Consider the following 14481-nt stretch of genomic DNA (forward strand, 5'->3'; position numbering starts at 1 on the left):
TCCTTTGTGTTTTGGGTAAACTTGGTGGGTCCTTTATTTGCAGTTCACTTTTCAGCCAACAACAAATGACATAAATAAAGGACTCCCGGTCTAATAATCATATTCTCCAGACTTAAGAGAACATGCTTGTTTGGAACGGATTCCAGCAAATGTAAAAATGACTAAAATCAAGATTCACATCACAATATGTGTCAAAAAAATCCTAATATGATTTATTTGCATATCATTTAGCCTTACTTATTAACTCAGTATTTCTAAACACTACTATCGACTGCAGTTATAAAGAAAAGTCCGTCTGCATCTCTGATACACATTAAAGTCTTTTGATATGCTGTGCTTTCTCAAAGGTAGCACCATATTCCTTATATATATCAATCTAGTCCTTACCAGCAGGACCCATAAACCCTCAGACCTTGAGACCTGTCTTATTCTAGCTGTAGAGAAGGAAAATATTAGGCGTATAATAATATTTGTTGTTCATTTATCTTTTCATGGATCTCAAAGTTGGCTTTTGCTGCAGCTTGTGAATGGAGCTGGGTGATGACTCTGATCAGTTGGCTACGGTCCAGTCTTGAAGCTTGAGTTAATATACCACTCTTAATAGTGTTCCTCTTAACTTTAGATACTCTGCCCTATTTAGACAGAAATACTTATAAATGTGACGGTTTTGTTGTCTACTCTTATAGTTTACAACCTTCTGTTACATAATGGATCATTGCAGTCGTGATCATTCTGGTGGTTACTGCACAGGTTACGAAACATGATGAGCTTCAGCAACAGGAAAGTCCTCAAAAAGGAGAGGAAGTGACTTAAAGTGAACAAAGCAAACATGTACGTAAGAGAATAAATGTTTTTATTGATCCATTAAACAAGTGTATCATAACAGAGTAGCCATAAAGGGATTTTGATTATAGCATTTTCATTTTTGATTAAAGAATGATTATGATTAGAGAGGAATACAATCAATCAATCAAGAAACTTCTTTTAAATCATGCTTTTATACTTAATAACAGTTGCAAAGCTACATGGGATCCCACAGCTGAAACCACCACAAGCAAACCAACAGCTGCAGTACAACTTGATCATGCTCATTTTTGTTTAATATAAGAGTTTGTGCACTGGCACATACAGCTGTAGTCATTTCTAAAGATGTTAATGTAACATGTGCACGTACTTTGATACATGAATATGCAATATCTGATAATCAAAATAGCTTTATATATTTGAATGTAATTAATACAGAATTGGCATTCTGCACAAGTAGCTCGCTTAATTTTCAAATGCAGGCAAAGGTTGGTATTTGACTCTCGACATTTTGGCTTTGTACAAAACCAATGCACTGATCATGCCAACAGCTGCAAGAAGACAACCAGCGATGAAGACCAGGTTCAGATTCAGGTTCATCACTGGAGAAAAGAGAAGCACAATTTGAGTTCGATCCTGTCTGAAGTCTAACTGGCACTCAAACAATGCACATGTGCTGTTATAAACCCCCCCTGTACTTTACCTGGGCTTCCGGTGCTCTCTGCTGATCTCGTTAAGCGCAGGGGACCCTGGGAAACAAAGTGCCTTAAACTCTGGGTGACCGCCTCTCTCTTTCTGTGGTCATGGTGGTGACCAACTCGAGATGTGGAGTTGATGCATCCCTTCGAGCACCTGGTGTCGGGGTCCCCTGCTTCACACATCAGGACTGAACAGCTGATGTAAACCTGAATACAACAGGACACAGTGTCATTGTGTCAGCAGACCTACCGTTGTGCTTTCCAGTGGACAAATGGCAGAGTAATGTGTCTTTGGAAACTTTTCCTACCACTTCTGGTTCAAGCAATCTATTCATCATAACATCAAACAAAAAATCGGATCCTCCCCCATCGCTCTAACCTGAATGTAAAGTCGTTTTGGATAAAAGTGTGTGCCAAATGAGTAAATGTATATGGCTAATATCTCTAATAACGTTAGCGCTGACTGTCAACTTTACTCAACACCTACATCAGAATGCTGTTTGTTGATTTCAGCTCAGCATTCAACACAAATCTCACACTCTGCAACTGGATATTGGACTTCCCCAGAGTCCCACCCCAGTCAGTTCGGATTGGCGGACACATCATCTCCACTCGAGTGCTCAACAGCCCCCCAGAGCTGTGTGCTCAGCCCCCTCCTGTTCACGCTGTACACCCACGACTGCATCCCCCAACATGAAGAGAACTCTGTTGTGAAGTTTGCGGACGACACCAACATCATCGGCCAGATTAGGATGAGACTTCATATCAGGAGGAAATTCATAATCTTGTAGAGTGGTGCTCAGAAAACAACCTACTGCTCAATGTCAGCAAAACTAAGGAGCTGATGGTTGATTTCAGGAAGAAGGAGATAAAGACACACACTCCTGTCTACATCAGTGGAGCTGAGGTGGAGCAGGTGAACAGTTTCAGGTTCCTGGGAATAAACATCACAGAGAACCTGACATGGTCATCTCACATCTCCACGCTGGTCAAGAAAGCTCAGAAACAAGTGTATTTCTTGAGGAAGCTTAAGAAGGCCATATTCCCACGCCACTGACTGGAAACTGGCATGTGCACGGCCCAGGACCGGAGGGCTCTGCAGTGGGTGATTAAACCTGCTCAGAAGATCATTGGTACAGCTTAGGCAATATTGTTGCTATACATTCATGCCAATAAAGCTAATTAGAATTTGAATTTTGGTACTGATCTCCTGAGCATCAGTGATATCGGTGAGGTGAGGTGCCTACGCAGAGCCCAAAGGATACTAAAGGACAGGACCCACCCAGCCACAGCCTGTTCACCCTGCTGAGATATAGAAGTTTCTGCTGCCTAACCACCAGACTTTTTCCCCCAAGCTATCAGACTCTTAAACTCTAACTCATCCTCAGCACTGCTCCAGTGATGATAGTTTATTTCTGTTACCATTTTTTATAATTGATTCTTTATTAATGTATATTGTCTGCTATGTAGCAGAAGGGAGTTACAAAACTTGTTGTATTGTGACAATAAACCTACCTACCTATTTTCAAATTATTTAATATTCCTACGCATCTGTCCAAGTGTGCATTAGATAACAATAAAACTTGTCAGCATTTAGAGATATTACAGAGACATTTGCTGGCACTTGCTCCAGTCTAACCACATAGTCAATTCTTCACCTGGTCATGCAAGCCGATGAACCTGAAGGCCTCCATGCTGAACCGGAATTGTCTCTTGTTGGTGGAGGAATGGATTTCAACAGTCGAGGCCACTTTACACCTAGTAAGGAAAACAAAAACAACATAAGACATGTTGCCTCTGTAACTCTTCCCTTACAATGGGTGCCATTGAAGACACAGAGGTATTACTTTATTGAAGGTGTTTACTAGGGCTGTCAAAGTTTATGCGTTAACAACGAGTTAACGCAAATTTCTTTTAACGCCACAATTGTTTTTTTGACAATTAATGCATGTGCATTGAGTAATTATGACCCTCGGCCTGCCCCATAGTTTGAGAAATCAGGAAGAGTTGCAACAGTAACACTGTGGCAAACAGGAAATGGGCAGGTTCACACCAAAGATCCGCAACTGAAAAACTTGAACTTGCAACTCTGTGCAACGTGTCAGTCTGCAATGTTTCTGAAGGTTTATCTTTATAAACAGAGTTTGTGTGCAAGATAACTTTGTGACTCTTTTGACCAGCTGATTGGCTGTTAAAACAGGTGAACTGTTAACTTAACAAGCAGAAACATAAAAAACATGAATTATGTTGATGAGAGTATTAAAAGCTTGAAAAATATCCCTTTCAAGATGCACTTAGAACAGATAAAAAAATGTGTAAGTAATTTGCCATTAACCGCAAGTTAACTATGGACAATCATGTGATTAATCACCATTAAATATTTTTATCGATTGACAGCCCTACATGATAAGAAAGGGAGTGTAGGTACTACTGAAAATGAAGTAAGTGAAGCATTAACTTTTACATCCTGAGATGGTCATATTGTGTAGGTGAGCCTCTAAGGATAAAAAACAGTCAGGTGGAAGATAGGAAGACATTTAATCTCTATGTATCTATCCACTGTCTACAAATAGGTAGATGGATGGAGAAATACTAGCAAACACTGGGGGAGAGACAACCAATCAAATTCACTCTTGAGTAAATTAAGCTACAACCTCCAATACACAAGCAAAAAGCAAATCTTTACAAATACTTTGTAAAGTATTGTCCTCTGTTGGCTGAACTCACCCATTTTCAATGATGGAGTAGGTTGGCCGGTAGTTTGGGTTGTCATATGGTGCAGCGCTGCAGGACTCCACAAACAGCTCGGTGTTGTTGGCTGAAGAGGTGGCATCTATCTGCATGTAGATCCTGCTCCCTACGTCGTACTCCAGAGGGTATGAATTTGGATCAATCATGGTTTGGAATTGGTTATCAGGAAAGAACTCAAACTGGTAAGTGAAAGTACCAAAGCCTTTCTCCCACACTGTGATACTTTTCCTGTGTGCTGTGTAGCCAAGTGTCACGTTCCCCCGTTTGGGGTACTGGCAGTAGAACTGAACTTCCAGCAGGTGTTTCCTGGTGATCAGGTCTTCTGTGTTGTCGACCGCGGTGATTTCATTCTTAAAAATGAGGTTGTCATCATCTTCCTGTGGAGGAAAAGGTTATGGATTCAGTCCTCACACTGCTAATGAAAAGGAAAATCTACACCAGTAACTGAGAGAAGAGCACAGTGGGCAATAAAACTAATCACCCTGCCTCACCTCGATCTGAGTGCCGCAAGCATTGAGGGGGATGACAGCGATGATGTGAGTGCTGTTGGAGTGTGTGCGGAGGCTGCAGACGGTGTTGGTGGGGTCACTGAGCCGCAAATGATCCTCATTGAGTCCAGAGAATGAAGATTTCTCAACCTCTACTGTCATTGTGGACTGACTGCAGATCACATTGGCTACAACTAGAGCAAAACATATATTTAAATGATTTACTAAATACTTTGCTCAAAACTGTGTATTTCTTATAAAAACTATTGTGATAAAACCTGCATTAATATCAGCATTGTGTTTTTAAGTATTTCTGCCCTCTACTGGTCAAAAATTGCTAAATGCAGCTTTAAAGGTTCCCTGTAAAACCTCTAGTAGCGCTATAGAGTTCTTTCTGGGACGAGATGACTTGCACTTGTACACATGCATTCACACGGGTGTGGTGATACTTGGTCATAATGCTGTTACACTATTGCACTGATCTACAAGCGGCAGTAATGGACCAAACATGCAGCAATGCGCCGACAAAGACAGAAAAAAGATTGCTAGCTAGTAAATATGGATGTAAAAAAAATGTAACAGATTTTAAATACTTTAAAAATGGGCTTTGCAAATGTTTTATGAGGAATGAAATGCACTAGCTTACATTATATTTGGTGAAAACACACACCATCACATTCTGCGCTACAAAAAGTTTCCCCATGTATCATCAGCTTCAGACTCACCTTGCGTCGCCACAATGTCCACCAGAACACACCTCATCTCAGACTGATAGATGTCAGCCCTGAAAGGCATCAGTGAACACGGACTTAACACTTTTAACTCATTCAATTAAGCTGATATGTCATTGTGAAAATCAAAATTGTTTTGAATCCAAATTACAGTCAAAAACGAAGTCTATTTTCCTAGCCCTCCCAGCAGTCTCGAAAAAGACTGAAAAGTGTGTAGAAAGATAAATTAAGGTATCCACACACATACTAATTCTGTCATAAAGGAAATGAAGCCAAGGCTCACCCTGTCACTGACTCAACAGCAAAGCAGATGGGGTAATGAGCTCCCAGGTCATCTGGAGTAGGCGTCCACCTAATGACAAACTCATCATGTGTGGTCCTGTGCTTTTGGATATTCAGTGGCCCACTGATGATGATATCACGTATTCTGTATGAAAACAAAACAGAAACCAGAGATTTCCTCGTTACTGCTGGGTTTATCTACCTTGTTGAAATCATGAGAATGTTATCCTGCCACACTGATCACGCTGGTTCTCACTTACGTTGCATATGCAGCTTGTGCTTTGACTCTGATCTCCACCTCTTTGTTGACCTCTGCTTGGATGTGTGCTCCATTTTCAGGTGTTGGGTTCACAAACTTTGGCAAGAAGAGTCCCTCCTGACATGAAGGAGCAGGTGGGTCCACTGGAGTATAAAAAGATAAATAAACTATCAATACCTGCCACTGGATCAGAACTTTTAACCTTTTGCACTCTGGCCACACCTATGCATCCAGAGATGTCACACCAAGTGTTGACTAAACTGACGCCACTAAACAAGTATGTTCATTCCTAACCTCAGTTTAATTTGTGGCAGTGTGTGGTGAAATAGAAGGACAACCACATGTAATGATCAAAACATTGTCAGAAGTTGATGAATTGTTTACAGGCTAAATAAAGCTTTTGAAACCCCATTGGATCAAATGTGGGAAAAAACAGGACAGTTTTTATTCATTCATGAAGAGCTGATTTTTTTGAAAAACTTTCATTTTCACATTTTCACAGGACAGATCTTCATGGTGGGTTTCTGGTCAAACTTTTTGGGGGTGCCTGGATGCCTGTATTTCAATCCGGCCATGTGTAATGTCACAAATGAAGGTGTGGCTAGAGGTCCTGCATGAAGGTTTCAACCCAGTGAGGACTGTGAAGCTGCACGTTCTTGCTCAATGTGATTGAGGCTCACTAAAATGTGTAGAAAAACCCAACTTACCAAGTACAGAGAATTGCAATGGTAGTTTACTGAGAGGAGGAGTGGTGGAGTGCAGGTGTGTCCTGCTGCTAGTGTATCGCAGAGTGGTAGTTGCTTCAGTGGTTGGGGTTGTTGTGGAAAAAAACCACTCCCATGGGTCATATGTCGGTTCTGCTGTTGTAATTTGTCCTGTGGTTGCAGTGGTTGGGGTTGTTGTTGAACCAAACCACCACCATGGGTCATATGTCGGTTCTGCGATTGTAGTTGTTACTGGGGTTGTTGTGGGAAAAAACCACCACCATGGGTAATCGGTCGGTTCTGCTGTTGTAATTTGTCCTGTGGTTACTTCAGTGGTTGGGGTTGGGGTTGTTGTGGGAAAAAACCACCACCATGGGTAATCGGTCGGTTCTGCTGTTGTAATTTGTCCTGTGGTTACTTCAGTGGTTGGGGTTGGGGTTGTTGTGGAAAAAACCACCACCATGGGTAATCGGTCGGTTCTGCTGTTGTAATTTGTCCTGTGGTTACTTCAGTGGTTGGGGTTGGGGTTGTTGTGGAAAAAAACCACCACCATGGGTCATAGGTCGGTTCTGTTGTTGTAATTTGTCCTGTGGTTGCTTCAGTGGTTGGGGTTGGGGTTGTTGTGGAAAAAAACCACCACCATGGGTCATAGGTCGGTTCTGTTGTTGTAATTTGTCCTGTGGTTGCTTCAGTGGTTGTGGTTGGGGTTGTTGTGGAAAAAAACCACCACCATGGGTCATAGGTCGGTTCTGTTGTTGTAATTTGTCCTGTGGTTGCTTCAGTGGTTGTGGTTGTGGTTGGGGTTGTTGTGGAAAAAAACCACCACCATGGGTCATAGGTCAGTTCTGCTGTTGTAGGGATTGTGGTTGGTGCTGCGGTTGTAGCTTGTCTCTTTCTCAGTGGATCCCTGGAGGATCTGGATCCATCAGTGTAGGCCAGAGAGATGCGCCCTTGTGGGAAGTCCTCCACCACCAACTCAAATCCATACGCTCTGGCGTCGGCATAAGAGTATCGGTAGTGTAATGTGCAAGAGCCCTGACAATGTGAACATTTAGTAGTTAAGGGAGGCAAAGCATCAATCCAGTGTTGTACAAGGTATTGGGAAATTGATTTTTCAACAAACCTGATCCAAGTCGAAGCCTGAAGGTTGGTTGCACGAGCTGCACTCAGTACCTATGATATTTCCATATCTGCATCGAACTTTGTCACCATCAGGATCAAAGGACATCAGCTTGTATGTCCGTGGGCAGTTCTGAGGAACTCTTGAACAGACACATTAACACAAGTTAGTAAGAGTCTACAGCAGTCCTGAGTGCTGTTGTGAAACAATCACACATATGAACCAGCCTCGGTTCTTCCCTTCCACAGTTTTAAAAATCCAGTGTAACCAACCTGCAAATGTGAAAACTGTTTAAATAATTGTGTACAGAATATACTTGTTACTTTTAATCCAAATTTCAGATATGTGAAATAACTATTTATTGAAATGTGTAAAAAAAAAAATAGTGGGTTCAGTCTCAAATTGTCTTCATGGAGTCACAGTGCCCTATTCATGACAAAAAAGTGTGACCTCTACAGCATTAACTGATAGAAAAGTAGTTAGTTACATCTTTAAATTATTTGCTTAACTTGTTCAGTTAATCCTTTGAAGTAGTTGTTCCCTCTTTGAGTTTTAAAATGAGTACAAGTTATTTGTAATTGCAATTGTGAGTAGTCAAAACATTCTAGTTAAGTAATACCATAATTGTCTAGATATACCACAGTCACTCAGTAATTTGTGATTGTCCTGTTTTCTGTTAGCCTTCATATTATCTGGTTTATCAGTAGAAAGTATGTTTGAGAACAACAATTTTTAATTGTTAAAGTTTAATTAGGAATTGTTCTCCAACTTCTCATCTTGTGTCACGTTTTATCTCTTCTTTTTTTTTTTTACTGCTGGCTGTTGATGACCTGATTTCTTTTTTCAAGGGTTTTGTTCTATGTCTCCTTTATTCAGCCTTGTTTATTTACATGATCAGCTTAATTCAGTTATTACTGGTTTGGACTCATTCTTGTTTTCTTGTCTTAGCACAAATTTAATCCATGCAACGCTCTCTTAGGACAGCTACGGTGGCTGTAACAGCACAAAAGGTGTCTCTTCTGAAACAGCAGAGAGTGGCCAGTCAAGAATGAGGTTTCTTTAGGTAGATGTAGAAATTATATTTAAAAAATAGGTGATTAGGTTATATATGATGAATTTGGGATAATGTATCCTCGCCAAAACTGCCCGCCAGCAATAATATCTGGCTATCACGGCATGATAATAGGAACAGTGTTGAACTCATGAGTATTTCCTCGCTGCTAAATCTGATTGTGAAGTCTAAAATAACTTTCCACTGCATGCATAATACACGGCAGATGTGTGTGTGATGTTGCAGCCTTGCAAAGTGTAAAAAAAAAAAACCCCATCATTTTCAGAGAGTTTCTCTCATAGAAGTAAGAATAAATTTCAGGAAATATTCAAGTTTTTAACTTTGATTTGTGATTTAGTTTCTTATAAATCTACCACTTAAATCTTTAATCCCTCTCCCCTGGCTCCAATTCTTTTATTACAATGAGCATAATGTGCAGTTGTACGTTTACATCTTCATGATATTACGATATAATGATATATAAAAGAAGAGTCCATAAAATACATGGGCCTATTAGAGAATTAGCCTACAATAAGAACACTGTGAAGATAAAATTTACTCCATGTGATGCCAACAAGCCTTCTTGGCTTTGTCGGCCACCACAATGTTAGATTTAGCCGTTAACGTGTCTTTAAACTCCTCAAATCCTGGCACAATCAACCTGCATTCTTCTGGGGAAATACGGAGCATGCGCCGTGGCGAAAAAAACTCTGTCTGCTTAAAAAATAAACTATCTGATTATTATATTTTTGCCTAATTACAATTTATTACAACAAGGATCTACAACCTGCGTCCATTCATTCCCTTATCATTTGAGAACCAAATTCTTTTCACAATATCGAAACGTGATTTTTAATTGAACCCGTTTTAATCCTGTTCAAATGTCGGTTTGTTGCATTTTGTTGTAGCCATATAATCGTTGTTCTTTTGTCTTATATATATCCTCATTTCTACCCAACAGAAAAATTGTGCAAATGAATTTACTTTTCGGCTTTTTTAGATTGTCATGTTTTCCCCCAAACTAGGCAGGTAGTCAAATAAATTTAACAGCCTTAATTTTCAATGAAAATAATGAGTATAAATCCACTAATTTTTACATGATTATAGCATTTTCCAAATTATGGCTTGGTATGGATGACGGCATGTTTTTGTTTGTAAACATAGCGTGGAATACAATCCAAGTAAAAATGTGTATTTTCTTATTGTAAAATGAAAATAGAGCACTGTCTTATTTATAGTAAAATGATTTATTGTGTTGATAAAAAAGAATCTTTTTAAAAATGTTGCTTTCAGCCTAATTCCAGTATTTTTGGACAGGCACAGCTATCTGGCTGCCACTGTGTAGGTATTTCTCTACTGCTGATGGGCAAAGTAGGACATTTCCCACAGGTTCTTTAACAAAGTGATTAGAAGTTATCTTGTTTAATGATAATAGCAGGGGACTCACCGTAGAAAAGGGAGAATGGCAACTTCTGGTGATTGGTTTGGTTTTCCAGTGTCAGATCTTGTTCCCAAATCCACATAAGTCATAAGTCTCAAATTACGAACCCAGTTTTGCGTTGGGATCCAACAACAGCTTGCAGCGCTGGTGTGATGGAAACAACACTCTTGAAATACAATATCTAATAAGCAGAACCACAGCAAATACAACTGTGTGCAACTGAAGTTTTAGCAGGATAAATATTATATAAATATTACAGCAATATAGCAAAAATATTCACATCAGTCAAGTCCCCCCCCCCAAAAAAAAAATTTGTAATATCACAATAATACTTTACAAGCTGACAGTAAACATAAATTAAAGATTTTTTTAATTACAATTTTTAATGTATTCAATTGTTATATATGCACATTAAATATTTATATATGCAAATGTAAATACTTCAAATGAGGTACTCATTAAATATGCCCTGATTTACAAATCGCACAATTCCATATTCCAGCACATTGCTAAGACTCAGATTAAATTTTCTGGTTTTATTGTGATAATATACCAAAAGGCCAGACATTTACAGAACAGTTTATCAAAATATTGTTTTTTCATGGATTTAGGTGAAGGCAAACCACGTACCTGATAGGCCAGGGAAATAGTCTGAACAATCCAGTTGCTAATAGTATGTTTGGATGCAGGGAGCCCGGCCCTGGGGGACCCAAAACACACTAGCAGCTGGTCAGCCTTCCTCCAACGGGAGGGACCTCAGAGTGTAAATACTCAGTGCTCTGACAGGGCAGAGCAGATGAAGTCTCCCGTCCTCCGCAGTCACATGAGGTGGAGGATGAAATGCCTGCAGCACTGTGGACCCTGCCGCACAAGGAAGGCACTTTAGGGATGTATCCTGGACGAGGGTGCAGGATAGCCCTTATATTCCCCGGGGCAAACTCCAGGTTTGCGGGGAAACCGAAAGCGCTTGGAGATCAGCAAGGAGAAAGGCCATCTTGAGGGTAAAGTGCTTCGCCTCAGCTGACTCCAGGGGTTCGAAGGGGGCCTCAGCCAATGCCCCAAGAACCACCGCCAGATCCCAAGTGGGAACCTTGGACCGAGTCGCAGGTCTCATCCTCCGGGCACCATGGAGGAAACGTACAACCAAGGGAAGTTTCCCCAAAGACCCCTCCCTCAGAGGGGTGTGGAAAGATGAAATAGCTGCCACGTACACCTTGAGGGTGGAAGGGGAAAGACCAGCAGAGAACCGGTCCTGGAGGAACTCAAGTACCTGAACCAACGGGCAGGTAACTGGGTCCACCGACCGCTCCCTACACCAAGTGGAGAAAACACTCCACTTCAGGGCACCACGGAGGATCCGTGTGGACGGGGCCCTGGAGCTCAGGAGGGTCTCCATTGCTCCGGCTGTTAGACCCTCCTCTAGGTACTGTGCCCCCTCAGGGGCCAGACCCACAGTCGCCATATGGCGGGGCAAGGGTGAAGAACCCGGCCCTGCGCCTGGGACAGCAGGTCTCTCCTTAGAGGGGGAAAAGCGTACAGACGTAGCCTCGGCCACGAATGTACCATGCCGTCCAGACCCAACGGGGAGAAAACCATAGCGGGCAGTGCGTAGTCTCTTGAGACGCAAACAGATCCACGTCTATGGGGCCGAACTCTTCGCACAAGAGCTCCACCACTTCGGGCCTCAGCCCCTGCCTCGATAGCAGATCTGCTCCCTGATTCTGCGTCCCCGGGAGATACATCTCCCTGAGCGATAGTAACCTCTGCTGGGACCACAGGAGGATCTGACGCGCCAGTCTGTACAGAGGGCACGAGCGCAGACCGCCCTGGTGATTCAGATAGGCCACCACCGCTGTGTTGTCGGAACGAACCAGGACGTGGTGGCCTTGGAGATCGGGCAGGAAACTCCTTAGAACCTGGAACACCGAGACAGTTGATATGCCACTCGGATTGATGCACCTGCCAGGATCCCCTTGCAAAGCGGCCGTCCATGACCGCGCCCCAGCCCGTGAGGGAGGCATCTGTCGAAATGACCAGCCAGCGACAAGACCCTCCCAGCACGGGCCCCTGGGACAGGAACCAAGTTTCCTTCCAAACTGATAGGGAACGAAGACACTTGCGCGTAACCCAAATCAGACGGAGAGGATTTCCCCTCGGGGAAAAACCCTTGGTCCTTAGCCACCACTGCAGGGGTCTCATGTGCAGCAGTCCAGATGGTATTACGCTGGACGCAGCCGCCAGGAGACCCAACACTCGTTGAAAGTGTTTTATAGTGATGGCGTGGCCTAACTTCACCCCTTTCACGGCAGCCAATATGGTAACGCTCCGTGGTTCTGCGAAGCTCCGCCAGATCTTCCTCAGAGGGACCCCCCCTCTGAACCATCTCCTGTAGCAGGTCGGCTTGGTAGGCTTGAAGCACCGCCATGGTGTGCAAGCTCGCACCTGCCTGGCCCACTGCCATGTACGCCTTCCCCACGAGCGTGGATGTGGTGCGACATGGCTTGGAGGGTAACGCCGGCTCCTCCAGGGAGGACGCAAGTCGAGAGGAGAGATAGCTCGCAAGCGCATCCTCCACCCGAGGCATCCTCCCATAACCACGGTCCCTAACCCCCATCACATTACTGTAGTTCAGTGATTGGGGTGTGGAAAGCCGTGTAGAGAAGGGTCTGCCCCATGATTACTCAGTTCATCATGTAAATCAGGAAAGAATGGCAGAGACCGGCGTGGAGGTCTCTTTCATCAAGCTTATCACTAGCCTGTGGTGTCTGCTCCTCCTGTGGCTAGTTGATGTTGAGCTTAGCCACGGCTCTAGTCACCACCTCCAGGAGCACGTCATAGTCGGGCACCACCAGATGACGCCGCCCCGACACCAGGAAGTCATCGTCCACTACGCTGAGCACGTCTGCCTCCTCGGAGTCGGATTGCTGCAGCGTCTTCAGATCCAAACCGTGAGCGGGAGAAGCCGAGAACGGGCTCCCGAACGAGGAAAGGAAGCGTCAGAGCCAGCGGATAAAGGTCGGGAAAAAGCCTCAGCCGTCCCGAAATCCTCCGACATCGCTGTGAACCCCATGAGTGAAGCCGCCGGGCCGCCTCAGCGGCCGCAGGGCCCGCGCCACAGGGAGAACACATCCGGCCATCCTCGGAAAAGAGAGCCATGCTGTACCTCAGTACCCGCACGGAAAGGGCTTCGCAATGGGCGCAGGCAGCCCCCTCGAGAGCTGCCCGGGCGTGCTCCATCCCCAAACATGAGACACACATCTCATGAGAATCTCCATCCGTGATGTACCGAGGGCAAGAAAAAACACACCTTCTGTACATCTGGTTGCCGGACATGCTGGTAGACTTCTTCTTCAGGTAAGACATACTGCTTGTAGGACTGGAGCTTTCTTCAAACAACATACAGAGCGCCTGCTGACTAGAAAAAAGCTAATGATGAGTGTGTACAGGTGTGCTTTATACTCCTCCGGTTATTCCGTCACACCTTACCGTTCTAGCAACAAGCCAATAGGATTGGAGTGATTTCATTCACGTTCAGACCTGCTTCGCCTAGAGGCGTTCCCATAGTGTCGTAACCGACGCAGTTCGAGTTCCCTCGAAAGGGAGCACTAGCTAACATTGTGCTTTAGAAAACAAGCTTTCAAATGAAATATGATTCAATATGGAGAGTTTTTAAAAGGCCGGTCAAACTTGTACTTGGACAGTGTGAATAAAGCTGAAATTTACAGGATCTGAAGTTAATAAACTTGGTATAATGGTATTTATATATATATATATATATATATATATATATATATATATATATATATACACGCACACATATATATATAGAGAGAGATTGTTTTGTACATTTTATGAAAGTATGGTAATAAAAAACAGATTAAAGCAAAATCATAATTTTGGACTGTGGTGTCTCACCTTAAGTAATGCAAAAAATTAAATAAAATCTTACTTTATTTGAAAAGGGTTGTCACTTGGGATACTTCTTGTACTGACTGTTTCAGTTTCACACCATTGGTTGTTATATTGTGGTGCATTGTTGCTCCAGTCAACTACGCCTCTCTCACTTTTGGTATTATAGCCACAGTTGCCGGTGTAACAAAACCAGTTGAGAGAGTTCTGACAGTCATCAAAGGTTGCCCTGTTGCGAAGGTC

At 43.0% G+C, this 14481-nt stretch overlaps 1 protein-coding gene across 1 annotated transcript in view; it reads right to left on the minus strand.

Moving 5' to 3' along the window:
* Window positions 1-1114: 1114 nt before the first annotated feature.
* LOC119890673 (ZP domain-containing protein-like) overlaps window positions 1115-14481 on the minus strand; it is a 27561-nt gene continuing 14194 nt past the window's right edge. Inside the window, exons 2-13 of the mRNA XM_038702036.1 lie at window positions 14279-14481; window positions 10336-10473; window positions 7841-7979; window positions 6721-7752; window positions 6015-6156; window positions 5756-5899; window positions 5467-5525; window positions 4745-4935; window positions 4230-4630; window positions 3161-3260; window positions 1508-1709; window positions 1115-1406 (exon numbers count right to left, since the gene is read on the minus strand). The exon at window positions 14279-14481 is cut by the window's right edge and continues 3 nt beyond it. Of these exons, the coding sequence (XP_038557964.1) occupies window positions 1270-1406; window positions 1508-1709; window positions 3161-3260; window positions 4230-4630; window positions 4745-4935; window positions 5467-5525; window positions 5756-5899; window positions 6015-6156; window positions 6721-7180 (1836 nt within the window). The 5' untranslated portion in view covers window positions 7181-7752; window positions 7841-7979; window positions 10336-10473; window positions 14279-14481 and the 3' untranslated portion in view covers window positions 1115-1269. The remainder of the gene's footprint in view (window positions 1407-1507; window positions 1710-3160; window positions 3261-4229; window positions 4631-4744; window positions 4936-5466; window positions 5526-5755; window positions 5900-6014; window positions 6157-6720; window positions 7753-7840; window positions 7980-10335; window positions 10474-14278) is intronic.

This window comes from Micropterus salmoides, unplaced genomic scaffold (assembly GCF_014851395.1).
Source record: "Micropterus salmoides isolate LMB-PRFRI ecotype aquatic unplaced genomic scaffold, ASM1485139v1 Ms_hic_scaffold_6, whole genome shotgun sequence".
In the NCBI taxonomy this organism is placed as follows: Eukaryota; Metazoa; Chordata; class Actinopteri; order Centrarchiformes; family Centrarchidae; genus Micropterus; species Micropterus salmoides.